Below are 19,442 nucleotides of genomic sequence, written 5' to 3'. Positions count from 1 at the left end.
AATGTTTTGAATTTTAAAACGTCTTGATGGATTTGTTTATTACAAACATGCAGGACTGGATTCATGTAGAATACTTTTGGATTATTGTGATGTTATTATCAGCTGTTTGGATGAAGAAAAAAACTCATCTACATCTTGGATGACCTAAGGGTGAGTAAAATGTCAGCAAATGTATATTTTTGGTAAATTATTCCTTCAAAATGAATATTCAGCACAGTAAAACCTAACGGGACAAATGGACCCATGTTTTTTTTTTTTTTATACAGAGGTCCAAAAAATCTTAAATAACCACTGGATGTGCAATTTAAAACAAAAAAGAAAATCTGTGCTACTAAAAACCATTTGTCTATGTAAACTATACCCCACAAACTGTTGGATCAGGGTCTTCATTATCTCTGTGAGGACATTAGAGCTATTCCTGGATGTGATGATGAGGTCAAAGGTAATCATTATCCAGCATGCCGGGTGTCTACATAGATATGATCTAGTTACAGACCACTGTTCTCAGAACACATTTGTACTCTCAGTTCCCATATGCAGTCAGATAGTCATAATGCAACTCTGTAGACAGCGAAATATCTGCAAACAGCCAGTTTAACAGGATTATAGTATTCTCTTAATGTGATGAACAAAGCTTTGAGACTTTAGTTGCAAGCAAGACAACAAAGAAAATGAATAAGATGGAATTTTTTATTTTATTTTATTTTTATTTTGCAACCCAATATTAAAGATTAGTGCACTAAAGAAGTCATTAAGAATTGGTAATAAAAAAAAAAAAAAAACTGAACTAATCTGAAATGGTTATTACAGGTCTCAAGTCAAAGACTTTGTATTTTGTTTAAAAAAAATAATAATAAATAAAAATTCCATGATGCATTTAAAGTCAACATACCTAAATCAACCCTAAATACTTAGAATAAAGCATTAAAAAATAAAATCAAACGAAAGACGAAAATAAAACAATGTTTGCATTCATATCCCCTCATTCAAATTTAAAAACTCAGCTCTGCAATGTAAAATAGACCATGTTTGTGTTACTAATATTAAATTAAAATGTAATAACTTTAAATCACCTTCAAAATGACAGCATGCTTAACACTTTCATAATGATGCCATGCTACAAATGCTGTTTCACATTGCCTTTAAACATGCCAAAACAACAGTGGCAATGTGTATGTCCGACTAAAGCTCTCTTTGTGGCATAGGAAGATTTGAAGTTGAGCTGAGAGATCCTGGATGATGGGAGGGGTGCACATATTTAAACGCACAAGCGCTGAACAAGGTTAAACATTTCAAGAATGAGAGAAACTTTTAAGAAGAGTACATTTCAATAATACATTGGCATTTTTCATACCAATTACACAGATGCATGGATATAAATATTTTATGATCTGTGCTGTAAAAAATGACTCTACATTAAAACTACCTCTCAGCCTTGACAGCAGGCTAATTTAAGTGCACTTTAGATCAGGAAACTTTGTGAATGTTCCTGTGTATATTATACATACAGCCCAATTTAAGCAAACACAGACAGTCAAAAGAGCAATGGTGCTCTCCTGTCTAAAAGTAAATAACACCATACGCACACTAGATTTTCAGTACTGTTTGTACTGAAAGAGAGGACAAAAAAAGGAAAGCTCTTTTCATTGCTACAAATGATGCACATTGGTTAAGATCATGGTTGTTGTGGGTTCTGGTAGGTAGTGCACACGTGTTTATGTGTGGGTGACTTGAGTTTAAAAACCCACAATCTCCTTCCTATTCTTTCATGTCTCCTCACTCACTATCTCTCTGTTAATGAAATGGTTTAAAGTCCAAAAACAAACAAACAGAAAACTCTAATTGCATGCAATTTACAGTATCACTTGTAATCATACCATGCCTGATAGCATGTCAATAATCAATAAAATGTTCTAACTGGTAATTAGCTATACATTGTACCGTTCCAAATTGTAACTGTAAAGTTCAGTTCTAGTAGATAATGCAATTGTCTTACCATTCTTGTCCTCTGATCTTAGGCTTTTCTTTGCCACTTCTGCCAAAGCTCCAATACCCAAACCCACAGCGAGACCTGCAAGGGATTCAAAAACAAAAAGGAAATGGTCCATAAATCAACAGAAGTTAAATACTGAAACACTCATCATCACACTCCTCAAATCAGCACTTCCACCATGTAAACAAAACTTAAAAAGCTTTATCTCTTAGACTGATTTGTGAAAAATACCCACAACAACACTGGAGCTGTATTATGTCAACCTGACAAAAGGAAACACCGAAATAGCATTTCTGAACCTCTGTGGTCAGCACATTTGCTTTGGCAGAGCAGCGAACCAATAACAAGTTTTGGTGCGGTCTTCAATAGTTATGTAATTTTCTGATTACCCAACACTCCCGCTCTTGAGAAATTTAGGACGGGCTTGAAATTTGTTGTAAATAAAGTGGTGAAAATGAACCCTTAGTGTAAACCTGCAAGAAATGAGGCTGACATTTTTATCACACTGGTGTTTTTTTCCAGATGTCCTAACACCTTACAGAAACAAGTGCAGTCTTAACGCCAGCTCTTATACCGGTAAGGTTTTTCATTGATGGAGAAGTTCTAGGTCACTTGTGGTTGATGATTAAACCGGTTCCTGTTTTTATGTCCCTTTATGCCTGCAGGGGTTTAAGGACTTGAGGAAAACACAAGGGGCCATGCCAGGGTGTTCAAACACTGCAACATCTGAAGCACTGTATTTCATTTCTTCCTTTTAGAGATACAAAACATTTGCATTCCATTGCACACAGATAGGCTAATCCATTTGTTTACCCAATCAAGAAAGAATCTTTTTTTTAAAGATTTAATTATATTAAACTGTTATTAATATTGCACAATATTATTGTTTTTAGAGTGTGGTCTATTCGTAATAAAATAATTACAGGTTTGGTGAGCAAAAAAAAAAAAACATTAACCAATCTTACCAACCCAAACCTTTTGAACTACTAGTACTAGGCTATATATAAACTATTTAGAGCTACTTATTTAAAATTCATAAACCGAGTAATATGTGCACATTTTGTCATAGCAGGGTTCTTTTTTGCACACTGGCACAAAGTGGCTAAGATGGCTTTCAGATTGCCTGATAGCATGACCAAGGACACTACGGGCCCAAGTCTCATGTTACAAAAACAGAGAGTTATGCTTCTGAACATAAACAAAATGTACAAGCTGCTTAAAAACAGTTGTTATGGCACTGATTTAAGGGCTAACTACAGTCACTAAAATTGAGAAGATGAACACAACCACATGAAGGCCTGCCAAAGTGATGTATACTATTCTTGGACGCAGTCAATCACTATTTTTAACTATCCAACAAGAGAGCCAGAGAGCACAGTTGAACTGGATAGCTCACGTCCAGGAGCGAGGTCAAGGTGAGGACAAAGGTCAGATACACCAATCACATTAAACCATTTTGAATGCGAAAACTACATACAAATCACAATATTCAAACATAAATGTTTCCTCCCAGTTGTTATTACAAAATTGAAAACATTTTGACTTGTACTGTGACATTTCTATGTGAAACAAAATATAAAAGTGATAGTTCACCAAAAAATACAAATTCTGTCATCAACTTGTAAGAACTTCTTTCTTCTGTTGAACACAAAAGAAGAAATTTTGAAGAATGTGGGTAACCAAACAATTTCTAGTTGCCATTGATTTCCATATTTTTTCCATACTACAGAAGTCAATGGGGACCAACAACCCACGTTACCCACATTCTTCATAATATCATCTTTTGTGTTCAACAAAACAAAATACCAACTACAGGTTTAGAACAGCTTAAGAGTGAGTAAATTAAAAAATGAGTAATGAGTGAAAAAAGATTTTCTTAACAATAACAACAACATTAATTATTTAACAAATTCAACAGATCTAAACATTACGTTCTAAATTATCGTTAAATATTAAACCAAATATTCAGTTATTAATTACCACTGATAGTTTAATTTTTACATTATTTATTATAATTTCTGCTGTTGTTAATAAAAACAACAACAACAACATTTAAATTAGAAATGTTAATTAATTCAACATTTGGTATATTATTTAATAATTTAATAATGTTATAATGTTTATGCCTGCTGAATTTGCTTAGACACTATATAATATTAACACACTCTTGAAAGCTGGATGCCACATAAGTCATCTTGAATAGACTCTGTATCTTTGATCCCTAGAAGACATAAACACTTGTCAACACATTCCCCTTATAAATTCACACAGTCCCATAATGCTTCAGTGGTTTAGAGAATGCTGATAGCAAGCACCCTGTCATATTTACAGGTCACTGCAAGTATACACATATGGGCTTGTAGTAAACAGGTGTCCAAAGATGTTTTCTTGTAACGGTGGCAGATAAGAGATAACAAACACTTCACTAACTAACAATCACAGCATGCACACACACCAACAGCAGATGAGAGCAAATATACGTTTAACGTCTCAATTAGTGTTCGCCAGTGGAAAACTACAGCATGCAGCGAACCAGTGACAGAGTGCTACGGTGACCACCAGTGTTTAATTTTTCCATGTGACAGCACTTTTCACTCCAAACCCTCAGCTATATCCATCCATTCACTGCCTGCAACTGTATTCAGCAATAGTCCTCTGAGAAATCACTGATAGACTGCCATTTGAAGAACAAAAGCGGGTAAAGTTACACACCAGAATGGGACGCTCTATCTCAGGGGAAACAGGTGATGCACATTCCCAGACTGGTTAAGCCCTGTCCCATAATCCAAAGCAGGGGCATCCACAGTCTATGATATTACTGGTTAAAATGCAGATTAACCTTGAGCCCTCAATCTGGCTCTGACATACTGTATGAGGAGAGAGACGCAGCACTCTTGAACAGGCCTTAGTTTAGAGCATGAATAACAACAATACCAGAAAGGACAGCAATCTAGAAAGCCAAATATACCAACCCCCAAAAAATGGCTTTCAGAATTAGACAATACATACTTAGTCTATTTGATATATTTGGTGGCAACACAGGCTGTGCTAAATCTGAAGTGGACTTGTGGTCTTGTGGCCTTCGCTTGTCAGTTTGAATGCATCAGACAAAAGCAAAAGGTTTTCTGTTACAGATGGTATTGTAGAAATGCCCTAATTACTGTAATCCATGCTTAATTTATTCATCTAATGAAAGAGCCCAGTAACAAGAGAGTTAGTACGTGTAAAATATTCAGCTAGTCATGTGATCTTAATATGTCTGCTCAAATAATGGTCAATAAGAGTTTTAAGATTTAAAATTAAGAGGATAGTTCACCCCAAAATGAGTTACAGTTATATACAACTATAGCACGTCTATTTTCATATTTTTAAACTGGAGTTGTAAATAATCAAATAATAAATAGGATTAAATATTACAAAATATACTTGGAATAATAAGAATACATTTTACATTATTATTTTATAAAATACAGTTTACACAATAATAATAATTTGTAAATAAAATTAATTTTATTTACAGCAGACAATCATGTAACTGGCCAAGTAAGCAGCGAGTTCCCTGGTTCATAGGATCACAGAACTCGCTTCTCCACAGTGAATAAATCACCATCTGAATGGTGCCATGTAAATTTATTTTTACAGACGTCCACATGAGAAACAATTACCATCTGAATCGGGCTTATGATGTTCTTTTGAACTTTCTATTCATCAAAAAAAAAAAAAAAAAAACCAGAAGAAAAAAAATATTACGTTTCCACAAAAATATTAAGCAGAATATTTGTTTTCAACATTGATAATAATAAGAAATGTTAATGAGCACCAAATCAGCATATCTGAATGATCATGTGACACTGAAGACTGGAGTAATGTCTGCGGAAAATTCAGCTTTGTCATCACAGGAATAAATAACATTGAAAAAATATTTAAGTAGAAAAAAAAACAACATCTTAAATTGTAATATTTTCACATTATTATTGTTTTACTGCATTTTTGATCAAATAATGCAGCTTTGGTGAGCATAGGTGACTTCTTTAAAAAAAAATTTAAAATAACCTTACCAGCCGTAAACGTTTTAACAGTACTTAACATACATATACATAAATATATAATAATTTTAGTAACCTTACCTCCAAAATTTGCTAGTCTCCCAAGCCGTGTGACTGGTACCTTTCGCTCTCTTGCTCTTTCACTAAGCTACAGAAAGAAAAGACACACTGTAGACAGTTGTGGAGAACCAGACGCATTACCAGTGCTTCAATACATTATGTGCTTCCAATTACAAAGTACTATTTTCTTAACTCAAAAAACTGGTGTTTAGTGGTCATACTGTATGTGCTAGCGTACCCCTAAAACAATCTTTTACCGATACATACAGTGCCGTGAAAAGGTTATTGCCCCCTTCTGTTTTTTTTTTTTTTGCATATTTGTCACACTTAGAAGATTCAGATCATCAAACAAATTTTAATATTACACAAAGATAACCTGAGTAAATGCAAAATGCAGTTTTGAAATGATTATTTCATGTATTAAGGAAAAAAGCTGTCCAAACCTGCCTGGCCCTACGTGAAACTAATAGTCCCCTAAATCTAATAACTGGTTGTGCCACCCTTTGCAGCAACAACTGCAATCAAGCGTTTGCGATAACTGCCAATGAGTCTTTCACATCGCTGTGGAGAAATTTTGGCCCACTCTTCTTTGCAATATTGTTTTAATTCAGCCACACTGGAGGGTTTTCAAGCATGAAAGGACTGTTTAAGGTCATGCCATAGCATCTCAATCAGATTTTAGTCCGGACTTTGACTTGGCCACTCCAAAACCTTACTTTTGTTTTTCTTGAGCCATTCAAAGATGAACTTGCTGCTGTGTTTGGGATCACTGTCCTGCTGCAGAACCCAAGTGCGCTAGAGCTTGAGGTCACAAACTGATGGCTGGACATTCTCCTTCAGGATTTTCTGATAGAGCACAGAATTCATGCTTCCATAAATGATGGCAAGTCGTCCAGGTCCTGAAGCTGCAAAGCAGCCCCAGACCATCACACTACCACCACCATGTTTGACTGTTGGTATGATGTTCTTTTTATGAAATGCTGTGTGGGTGTTATGCCAGATGTAACGGGACACACACCTTCCAAAAAGTTCAACTTTTGTTTCATCGGTCCACAGAATATTTGCCCAAAAGTCTTGGGGATAATCAAGATATTTTTTGGCAAACGTACGATGAGCCTTTGTGTTCTTTTTGATTAGCAATGGATTTTGCCTTGGAACTCTCCCATGGATGCAGTTTTTGCCCAGTCTCTTTCTTATTGTTGAATCATGAACACTGACCTTAATTGAGGCAAGTGAGGCCTGTAGTTCTTTAGATGTTGTTCTGGGTTCTTTTATGACCTGGATGAGTTGTCAATGCGCTCTTGGAGTAATTTAGGGGGGCCAGTCACTCCTGGGAAGGTTCACCACTGTTCCAAGTTTTCTCCATTTGTGGATAATGGCTCTGACCGTGGTTCGCTGGAGTCCTAAAGCCTTAGAAATGGCTTTATAACCCATTCCAGACTGATACGTCAACTATTTTGTTACTCATCTGTTTTTGAATTTCTTTAGATCACGGCATGATGTGTTGCTCTTTAAGCATGCTTCACTTTGTCAGACAGGTTCTATTTAAGTGATTTCTTTATTCAACAGGTCTGGCAGTAATCAGGCCATGGTGTGGCTAGTGAAATTTAACTCATCTTTCTAAAATAATGTGGTCACAGTTCTTTCATGATTTAACAGAAGGAGGCAATCAATTTTTCACGTAAGGCCAGATAAGTTTGGACAGCTTTTTTCCCTTAATAAATGAAATCATCATTTAAAAACTGCATTTTGTATTTACTTGCATCATCTTTGTGTAATATTAAAATTGGTTTGTTGTTCTGAATCATTTAAGTGTAACAAAAATACGCAAAAAAAAAAAAAAAAAAAAAAAAGGGAAGGGAAGGGAAGGGAAGGGGGCAAAAACCTTTTCACAGCACTGTATATTTAAAATGTACAGTTTCTCTTTTCTGGCATAATGGACCTAAAAATATCGATGGCTAATCATGCACCACACAAAATTTTTGTATAATAAAATAATCTACACTGAGATTGTCCTAACTAAATTATAAACACCAATACCTCCAAGTAGTTTTTTTTTTTTTTAATGGAGCAAACTGCACTCCTCAACACATTTTATGGGGTCTTCAATAATCTCCAAAGAAATTATTTATAGATAGAGCCTAGGTGTCTATATCTGCAATCAACTTCTAACTTTAGGGGTAACAAGCAAGTTGCATTGCCACTATTATTATCCTCGGTAATGCATGATATATATATATATAGGTGGAACAAATGTCTAGTTACTCATGGGTGATGAAGGATTGGAAAAGGTCGCCTGTACCATTTGTTTATGTGGTTTGGAGCCGTTTCGCTTCGCCTCCCTGGCTTTTTCAATGTCCTCAGCTGTGATGCCTCCCACAGAAGAGTGGTCCTGGTGATAGGACCGCGTATGTCCAGTAAACTGGCTTGTAGGGTCCTTGTAGCCTTCGAACAGCTTTGACTTTCCTGAGGCCTGACTGTATGTGTGCGCAGCACCTGTGTTAGCGTCCCTGAAAACTGAATCACTGTCCAAACCTCCCTGTGCTGTGCTCTCAAAGTTCTCCTCTGAAGCTGTGAAGTCATACTTAGAGTCCATGTCTGTGTTAAAATCAGAAACACTCTGCTGACCGCCTGTGAACTCCTAAAAAAAATTAGATAAACATATTTTAGTTTCATGTGCATTTCATGTGCTTCCCCACAGCTGAAATAAATGAAGGCTAAAAATGTATGACATAATGTAAATGTAGGCATGTGCCTATTAGACACAATGTAATACATTTCATAAAAAGTGATGAGGAATGCATTTCTGATGTCTGATAAAGAAATTTCCAGACAATTTGAAATCCACAATCAGTTCCAGAGGCTTTGACAGCACAAATAGCTTGGCAGCACACATACGCTCTGAAGGCAGTAATCCAATCTCCAGGTAGTCCTAAATTTCATTTGCATAATTGTATTGTTGGAGTTATTATACCTTAGATGTGTTGTGGAGAAAAACAACAGAGGTGTAACCCAACACCATTATTATGCACGCTGGATTAGACAAAACCATACCAGTGAATAATTGGGGAGTAACAGATGCACCAAAGCAACGAGTCACAAAAGGCCTTGGTAAAAACAAAATAAAACAGCTATGGGTGGCTTATTGCTGCTTATGGTGTTTTCTTAAAGCAACACGATAAAGACTACCAATGTTCAATATGTAATAATATAATAATAAAAGGCAAGGAAATAATTAAGATATGGGAATATTTAATATTGTTGATATTGTAATAATTCTGTATTACCATTTAAAAATCTGTTATGCTCACCAATGCTGCTCTTAATTGATCAAAAATAAAGTAAAAACTAATACCATGAAATGTTACAACAATTTAAAATAACTGTATTCTTTTTTAAAATATTTTAAAATGTACTTTATTCCTGTGAATTTTCAGCAGCTATTACTCCAGTTGTAAGTGTCACAAGATCCTTCAGAAATCATTCTAATATGCTAATTTAATGCTCAAGAAACATTTCTTCTTGTTATCAATGTTGAAAACAGTTGCGCTGCTTATTTTTTGGGAAAAATGCGATACATGCTTTTTACAAACCTCTTTAATAAATAAAGTTCAAAAGAAGGGCATTTTATTTAAAAATTTTTAGTAACATTGGCATAACATAATGCAATCTTGCTAAATACAATTTAAAAAAAATTGATTAATAAATCTAACTTATATTGCTATAATTATTATAACTATTCAAAACAAATTGTGACAACGGTGGACTGTTTGCAGCAATACTTTGTAGCAACCTGTCTCATTATTACACAATTTAACTGATGCATTGTCACAAGTACACTGACTATTTTACAACAGCATCAAACATTTCTCATCCAATCAAAATTTATAGCCAGAACTGTCCATTTTATAATGGAAATGAATACCATTTCTAGAGGTACTCACCTGGATCTTCTGCATGGCCGCGCTCATGCCCTGTTCAGCCGTCATTTGCATGCTCTGGCTCACAGCTTGGAAGCCACTACTGCGCACAGAGCTGGCTTGAGTCTCGATCACGGCCTGGCTGAGCTTGGCTAGGCCTCTCATCAGCAACAACATGTCGCCTGCCATGTTGGTTCCTCTTTACACCTACTATACAGGAGAAAAGGAACTGATTCAATAGCCTCAACCGTTTTTAAGCTGACAAGGACGGTAGAAAACAGTCACACTGATTTTATGTAGTTCATAATGGAAAAAAAGCATATCAAATAAACTCACACATATAACATTTGTGATACAATCAGTTGGTAATACCGTGGTACACACGATTGTACAGAATGATTACCATAATGGCATACTGAGGCATTTCAAAGAATATTATAGTACTACTATAGTACTACTATAGTACATGTATTACTGTTTCTAGAAAACAAAGGACAGTTGAAGTCTACCATACATACAGAGAAAACGTAAGAACTAAAGAAAAACAAATTACTACAGTCATAATGAAAATGAGCATTATAGTCATGTTTATAAAGTCATATAGATGGTGGCATAAAACAAAACATTGTATTAACACAGTGAACTTCCAATAAATTGTGGTTATATTCAATATAGCCTACATCACTGTTCAAAAGTTTGAGTCAGTAAATTTGTTTTAGAAAGAAATTAATACTTTTATTCAGAAAGTATTAAACTGATGTATTAAATTGATTGTAGATGCATTAAATTGACTAAAAAAAAATGACAGTAAAGACATTTATGTCTACTTATACCTATTTATGTTTACTTTGTAATGATCAAAAAATATTAGTGCTTTCAGACGATTAATTGCGATTAATTGCATCCAAAATAAGTTTTTTTTTCCATAATATGTGTGTGTACTGTGTATAGTTATTATGTATATATAAATACACACCCATGCATGTGTATAATTAAGAAAAATATGAAAATACATGTAAATATTTTCAAAACAAACTGTATGTGTGTGTATTTATATATACATAAATATACACAGAACACTCAGATATATTATGTACATAACTTTTATTTTGAATGCAAATATTCGCGATTAATCATTTGACAGCACTAAAAAAAAATTGAAATATATATATATATAAGCTGCACAAATACATTTTTTTTTTTTGTGCAGAGACACCAAAGCAATGTAATGTGGTGTAAGATGCAAGCAAAAACATGAATAAAATGTATAATAATGCGTTGTATTTAATAGTGACTCGTGTCGTCTCTTTAAATCAACACCAGAGTGTCATCAGCCATCAACAAAACAGCTGTTATCACAGATCTTGGCAGCTCTATCAAAGGTTAAATGTTTTCAAGATGAGACAAGTGTCAAAGCCTTTAGCCAATGACCAACTGTCTTACAAAGTGGCTGCAGACACTGAGTCAATCACAGGAAGCATATGAAGAGCGATGAACTTGCGATTCAGTCTGAGCGCCCTTGTAAAACTTCATGATGAATGGGTTATTTTGTATTCTGTCAGCTCCCCACTATAAAACGCTCTTTACTTTCACAGCAAGGTGGAAAACACAAGTGGTTTTGCACTAATAAACGCTGAGGCTTCGGAGCACAGACACAAATAAGCTTAACTGAGGGGAGGGGTAGGACTCTCCTGTAAATAAAGAGCTTTAAACTTGACCTCTTTCCTAAGGTAAAGGTTTGCCTACAAGAAAAAAGCTCTCAGAAAGACCTTGAGCAACTTGGCAGGATATACACACTCCTCGTGTGTGGAAAAAAGGTCAAAACTCAACGTTCCGTAACACTGTAGTCGAATACCTAATTCTGCGACGCGTGACCATCCCTCAACAGGAAGATAAGACATTAAAAAACAAGGAAGTATTCAGTTTTCATTTCAAATATAGTCTGGATATCCAGAATTAACATGATTTCGGGTTCTAAACACTACTAGCACAAAGATAATCTCAATAAAGAGATGGCTCTTGAAAGCACCACACTAACTGACCAGATGTTTGCTTTAGTCTTTTTACAATGTTTATGAGGATTAGCATTAGCAACTATCTTGAAATTCATGATAAACAATGCGTTCCAAATCACGGGATCACTCTCACGTTCACTGATGTTGGCCCTGGGCGTAAATAAACACTTGTAAACAAACTTTCACTGTTCAAAAATATGTAAACCCATGTTTTGTACCCTAATCTAGTAAACTAGGTATGGTTTGGCAATACACCAGCAGAATGTTACACCTGAAAGACTCCGCACATGCCTGGACATATCTGCATATTTGCAACCGAGACATTTAGCAGGTCAAACTGACAAATGCTTATTGCAAACACTAAATGCTCTCTGTTGGTTATCAAAGGAACACGTTGCCAGAGTTTTAGAGACTCACTGTAACACAACTGCAACACTAAATTAGTATTTAAATTGCTTATATTTTTATTTATATTAATTACTTTTTAAATATATTTTATATTTTAATATTTCAAAATATCATTTCTTCTTGTCATGGCAAAGTCTGAAAGAAGTGCATTTATGTCAAACAAATATTTAGTAACATCGATAATCTTCCTTTACTGTCACTTTTAATCAATTTCATGCAGCCTTGCTGAATAAGTCTCAAATTCTTGAAAAAAAAAACAATTTTTGAACGCAAGTTTCTATAAGTACATACTTATATATGAGTAACGTGTGAGTCCTATATAGCCTGTAAATCTTGATTTAATGATGCCGTGGAAATGCAACAGTTGACTTTTGTTTTTATTTACGCTCTTCACATTCAGTAATTATTTTTAGCTTAGCCGAATGAATTTTATAAAGCATCAGAGAACCCTGGAATGAACATACTCAAGTTTCAGCCTTTTAACTTATTGGAAAGGCTCACAGAGGTCAATTCGCCAAAGCTGCAGGCCTCTATATGTGTATTTTCAGGAACACTATGGGGGGGTTGGGGTCAGTGAGAATATTCCAGGATCATAACACTTTAGAGGCATGATCTTGACATATCCAAATCTCAGTCCTTGCAAAATATGACTAAACAACATGACTTCTATAACCACTGGTTTACAAAACAATGTTTGATTAAATCAATGCTTGTGTGTATAATTTAAAACAAAGCACAAATTAAACAGAAATTTTGCAAAGAATTTATTACACCCATGATGCCTCAAATCAGTGAAATGCCTGTGTATGATATTAAAGACTACAAATGGAGATCTACAAAGAAAGTGTCAGACAATCTTAGCCCATCTCATATCTTTCAAATGTCAACACCCTCTCGTTTCCTTCACAGCCAAAACAATGGCTGCTCCTCCCCAAAACAGGACAGCCCTCTTAATACATCAAACTCCGAGATGTCAGACAGATAACCATGAAACAAGCAACAAATGTCAGCCATTTTAGGACTCCCTCTTCTATTGCAAGGCGATCGCAGCTGTTGTGTCATATAGAAGCGGAATATGAGTGATGAATATTGAAATATGCTTCGAGATGCAGGCCTTGTGGCAGGAAATCACCAAGACGCCATGCTAGTAAAAGTGAACCTAAACAACACATGCAAATCACAGCCAATCAGACAGTTAGTTAGAGGAAACACCCATTTTCTTTCTGTTTGTATGGCCGTGGTCAGGTTGTGAGTAACTGAACTAAACACGGTGGCACATTGTTCCCAGTTAGTAATATGCTAGCAGAATGTTGACAAAATCATGACTGATAATCATACATAAAATGTATGAATGCATCATATCTATAAACACAAAATCAAATATAAAATCCACTAATTATGCAATAAATCTGCATTCATATTTTAAATTAAATAAACGTAAACAAGGCCCTTATTTACATAAATCATTTATTCAAATAAGGAATTATTTTTATGATTTAATTGTCATCTGCTAGATGCATTAGTTGCATTTGCAGTGAAGCAATAATGCAAAATCTAAACGAGTCACATTAATTATGCCCTTCAGTCGGGTCATTTAAGTTAAAGTCTAGGCTGGTGCTGACATTTAGTATCCAAGCAGCTCTGCAAAAATAGATTAGAAACAAAGATTTGGCTTAAGGCTTATGGGTTTTGCAAAGAGGTGATCTCCCCAACAGCTGCCTTTATTTCATTAAGTTAACACATTAACACATCTCTGAGCTTGCTTTGTTTAACTGCACAGAATGGCCTGCAAAAAAATACTTTAAAAAAATCATTTTATTTTGTAGTTTTATTTTCCTTTAAAATGACCTAAACATTCTATGTACTTGAGAAGCATACATTTTGTGAATGACATTTTTTTTAATACTTTTCAGGAAATATATCATTAATTAAACTTATTTACTTCATTGGCAAATATTTTTTGTTTGTTTGTTTTTGTAGTTTTAAGCATTTTCTTTTTAGAAGTCTGGTTATTCTTCAACTAGTTTGCAAATAGGGTAAGAAAAATCAGCTTAATTCAAGAAGCATTATTTTGCTTCTCAATCAAAGGTTTAGCTGTTTAGATATCTTTCCTGAAAAACAAGACCAAATACTGATAACAAAAAAGAAAAAAAAATCATGCACGTCATATCATAACTTGTTTGTGCCAACGCTTAACTTACTGTTTTGCAAGATTACTGGCACAAAATATCACCTGCAATCCTAAAGCATTAAAGAGGAAGGGAAAATATGTAGTGTAAACAGGTTTTGACAGAGTTTTGCATACCAATAAACAGCGTAATGAATAAATGATACAATATTACTGTATGCAGAAGTGTTTGTTTAAAGGAATAATTAAATGCTACAACATAATGTTCCAATGACCACGTGGACAGAATCAAAACACATGCACGAGGCACGTGTAACCTCACCAATCTATGCAAAGAAATATTATAGAAGTATACAATATTAATCGCATCCTGATCAAAACATGCAACAGACGACACGTGTGTTCTGCCCGTCTCTTAGCCAGCGATCTAAAGTACACGTTACTTCCGCGCTCTTTTCATTCCAGATTATCAATCAGTTACTTAAATACAATAATATAAGTTTCTTCATCCAAAGAAATTAGCCTTTTTGGTACCTACCCCACGGAAGTTGCAAATATGTGGCTGTGTTCACTGTCCAGCTCTCTTTTCACGCTGAATCTGCGTCCATGGGCTGAGCTGTTTACCCTTCTCAAGCGTGCTTGTCAGAGCTGTTTAGCCCCTCCTCTAGTCGGTTGCTATTGGTTGCTCAGTAGTAGCGTCACCACAAGAAGGCGGTGCTTAGAAACTTGATCTGGGATTTTATTGGTTCTTTTCTTCTTCACTCAACGAAAGTTGACCCTATCTATGCTGACGAAGAACAAAAACATTTTATGTAACGCTTTCAAAACAAAGGACGTTTTAAGAGTTATATTATGTGATAGTAAACTAGCGCCTGATGCACCTCAATAGCAATGTTTTTGTAACAAAAATAATTAATTTGGTCTCTCTAATGCAATAACTGTTTTGATTGTTCATTATTGGCTATTTATAAGCATTACGAGTATTAAACCGAGTCCTACTGCAGTTTTTAACACATTATAATTCTGAAATTACGCATGATTAAATTTCATAACAACATAATGCCCATATTATTTGATCTTTTTCTGCCATCTAGTGGTTCAAAATCCCCAGCCCAAACCCAAGCTTCAGTTGGCCTAAAAGCACACAGAGGTGATTATTATTGGCCCAAAATAATTCACAGTAACTGAAAAGCGTGCATCTGAATGTAACAAAAATATACGATTCAATAAATAAATATAAATATATTTATACTGCCTGACAGGAGAAAAAAGTGAGTCTCAAACATATAATAACTAGCTATTATATTATATTATATTATATTATATTATATTATATTATATTATATTATATTATATTATATTATATTATATAAAAATATAGTTGCATTTACTGCTTTACCACTAGGTGGCGCACATGTCATATATTTTGATTCTGTGATGAGTGGTGAGCTCAAATATTAGACAGTCATGAATTTTCATTTGTTCGTTTATTTAATTGGATGAAGGCCATTGAATCTATAATCATTAACATGCTAAAATTATAAATAAATGTGTTTTGTCCATAATTTAGTCTACTGTTCCATGTTGCCTTGTGGTTGTCTGGCCTGCATGTTAAAAAAGTTGTGCTTTACCAGATGAAGCTGGATATTAAACTTTATGAAACATAAACTTATCAAACATAAGTACAATATGATGACTTACAGTAAGCTACTGTGTAACTTGATACATCAAACATCCTCAAGTAATCTTAACAATCATGTTTTATTGCAACTTCTCAGTCTTAACACTTATTTAGTTTCATGCTGGTATAGCTGATTTCTTCCTAACTCATTTGAAATTCATATATATGAGCTCTACGATTGCACGGACATGACTTTATAGCCGCTGCAGTTGATAGGGAAATGTTGGTGGAAATGAATTATGTTGGCTTGAGGGCTCACATGTTGCCCATATCCTGAAACTTCGAAAGATCTCAGAGACAGGTCTACTTTGAAGAAACGAATCTTGTTATTGAACATGGTCATGCACCCCGTCTCAGTCATAGAGGATGGAAAATTAATTTTCATACCACCTATCTGCAAGCCTGTCTCATTCAAATCAGAGTGGCCACTGAAGCATTATATTTTCCATCCACTTTAGTGGTGCATATGACACACTTCCCTTTGCTCGGTGGGGCCGGTCATCAGTGAATCAGAGAGAAAATCAGAGCGATGTAATCATACTGTACATTGGGAGCAGTACTAGGAATTGTTGTGGTAGGTGAACTATATATTAGCAGGTCAGTCCCAGTTAAAGAACTGGCTTCATATTATCATTTCTGACCTGTTTTTATGGTTTTAATGAGCATACATCAGAGAAGACATTCCCCCTGAGCTACTAAGACCCTTCTTCTGCTTAGTCGGTGAGTTATTCAAACTACAAATGCTGGTTGTTAAAAGAATTTATGGGTAACACTTAATAACAGCTTTCATTAATAATATCAGCACATATAACTACATAATGTCTAATAGCGAGGATGCAAATATATTATGGATTAAGAATGATTAAACATATTAAATTAAGAATCAAATATCGAAAATGAAAGTAGAAAAAGAGCAAGACATTTTTTGTTACATCTTTTGTTAAAACATGAAGATACTCATATATTGATATATTTTATATTAATATTAAATATTTTAAAGTGGGTATATAAGTTACTTATATAACACTTGTACCCAATTTTAAAATATGTTATATTAATTAAAAAATATACACAGAAATATTTATTTTGAAATAAAAATACATAAATACTCAAAAATGTAAATATATTAATACATTATAATACAATAATTATATATGTACAATACTTTTAATTTAAATTATGTTTCACTTAAATATATAAATAGGCCTATATATATTTTATATATTTTGACTTACACTTTTGCACTCACTATTCTAATTTTATTTAAAAAAACCTACCTTTCTAATCTTTTTGTATTCTATCTATTTTCTTTTTTTTATTTATTATACAATTATAAAAAAAGACCTCTAACACTAGCTTGCTCTATTCTTTTTCTATTCTATCTGTTTTCTTTTTATTTATTATATTATTTAAAAACCCTTGCTACGTGTACTGCTTTTAAGCTAACTGAGACTTGTTATAGCACTTGTGTATCATTGCTCTTTTGTTGTTTTTGATTGCTTCCATTGTCCATTGTAAGTCGCTTTGGATAAAAGCGTCTGCTAAATGATTAAATGAAAATGTAAATGTATATATATATATATATATATATATATATATATATATATATATATATATATATATATATATATATATATATATACATAGATAAAAACATACATTCAGCATACATACACACATATATATATATATATATATATATATATATATATATATATATATATATATATATATATATATATATATATAGATAAAAACATACATTCAGATTCAGTCAAGTGGGTGCACACCTTTGATTTGTCGATTTCTAAAATACATGTACACAAAACAAGAAACCAAACAAACATCCATATCTTCAGCAGTCTAATAAATAAGGTAATAAATCAAATAGAGCTCTTCTGTTCTGAGACATCAAGCTTGTTCTTCCCCTTGTGCTCAATGTGCGAAAGCGCTCAGGGAGGCTCTGCCTGTTCCGTTGAATTCAGACTCACTGTCTTTTTAACTTCCTTCCTGCCTTTTGTACATTAAACAAACATACGGCTCTGACGCGAGGTGTCGAACAGCTCGTGTGATACACAGTAACACAGCTACATTGATTTAAATGGGCGAAAGAACTCTTGGAATGTTACAGAAGCGGAGCAGCTAAAGTTATTATTCTGCTACGCGTTCCGAATCCACGAATCCGCGCTTCAGCGACAATTTAAACAACAGCGTCTGCAACAAGGAGAGACTTGTAGGTAAGCATCCGACTTTGGTGTGACATGCTGTAAAAGTTTACTTTCTTAGAAACATCTACCTGAAGCAGGAGACCTAGTACAGTCAGAATGAACTACCTGACTAAAATAAGTGTATTTAGAGTATTGCAGAGGTCTATAATAATGTAAGCGTTTTCTATTCGGGGTTTGTTATTAAGGAGTTGTTGAGACATCTGAAGTAGTGATGACAATACAATAGAAAGTGTATGTTTTGGATACCGCTGTTCTGAAAACTGATTAAAATACTATGGAAATATAGAAAAACTTCCCAGTATACATTAAATGTAAGGTGTGAATGTAAATGCATGTGTTCCACCTCTGCAAGAACTGTGATAAGGTTTTATTTAGCGCTTCTGTATCCATTTCTATGTTCATATTATGTACTTATATTATTTATGTATACGTATTTATGTACTTGTACATTAGTTAACAAGTGATACTCCCAATGGAATATAATTTCTCTTGGAATAAGAAAGTGGCAAATGCTTCTGTTGAGTTCACAAGAGAGTCACCACGTGTTTTCCAGCACATTCAAATTCAATGAATGCCAAAGAGTGGGCAGTTCAGTGAAGGGCTTTTATTGAGACGCTTAAAGCCTCACGAGTCTTTTTTTTTTTTTTGAGTCATTAAGTTCATATTAGCCCTCTGCTGTGTTATGATCCTCTGTGATAATGAACAGCTTTTAGACATCACACTTGCTGTGTAACACAAACAGTGTGGTACACCAGTGACGTGGGATGCCTCAAGATGCATTTGAGTTGTCAGTGCAATAATGGACCGTTAAAATCACTTAAAAGGGTGGTGGTTGGGTTAAAAGCAAGGAGGTGCATTCCAGCCTTGACCTCTCCCCCTCAAGTTAAAATGCAGGGCACAGTGTGTCCGCCCCACCTGACTTCTTGATGTTTATCTTGACTCTACGAAAGACATCGCTATTTA

At 34.4% G+C, this 19,442-nt stretch overlaps 2 protein-coding genes across 5 annotated transcripts in view; one reads left to right on the top strand and one right to left on the bottom strand.

Annotated features, from left to right (window-relative positions):
• Positions 1–15,255, bottom strand: part of LOC109069030 (atypical kinase COQ8A, mitochondrial) — a 28,121-nt gene extending 12,866 nt beyond the window's left edge. Inside the window, exons 1-6 of one of the 3 annotated variants that reach the window (XM_042747290.1) lie at positions 15,109–15,195; positions 14,644–14,683; positions 10,044–10,229; positions 8,402–8,740; positions 6,121–6,187; positions 1,997–2,071 (exon numbers count right to left, since the gene is read on the bottom strand). In XM_042747290.1, coding sequence (XP_042603224.1) covers positions 1,997–2,071; positions 6,121–6,187; positions 8,402–8,740; positions 10,044–10,208 — 646 coding nt within the window. In that variant the 5' untranslated portion in view covers positions 10,209–10,229; positions 14,644–14,683; positions 15,109–15,195. Of the gene's footprint in view, positions 1–1,996; positions 2,072–6,120; positions 6,188–8,401; positions 8,741–10,043; positions 10,230–14,643; positions 14,684–15,108 lie in introns of all 3 variants that reach the window. The other 2 variants (XM_042747288.1, XM_042747289.1) reach the window with 2 other exon arrangements.
• Positions 15,256–18,203: 2,948 nt separating this feature from the next.
• The window catches only part of LOC109053772 (inositol-trisphosphate 3-kinase B-like), a 35,365-nt gene continuing 34,126 nt past the window's right edge, over positions 18,204–19,442 (top strand). Inside the window, exon 1 of one of the 2 annotated variants that reach the window (XM_042747426.1) lies at positions 18,204–18,484. The gene's annotated coding sequence lies outside the window, so the exon portion shown is untranslated. Of the gene's footprint in view, positions 18,489–19,442 lie in introns of both variants that reach the window. The other variant, XM_042747425.1, reaches the window with a different exon arrangement.

This window comes from Cyprinus carpio, chromosome B20 (genome assembly GCF_018340385.1).
Source record: "Cyprinus carpio isolate SPL01 chromosome B20, ASM1834038v1, whole genome shotgun sequence".
NCBI lineage: Eukaryota > Metazoa > Chordata > Actinopteri > Cypriniformes > Cyprinidae > Cyprinus > Cyprinus carpio.
Note: the sequence above shows the minus strand (reverse complement) of the source record. Positions and strands in the feature narration are given on the sequence as shown.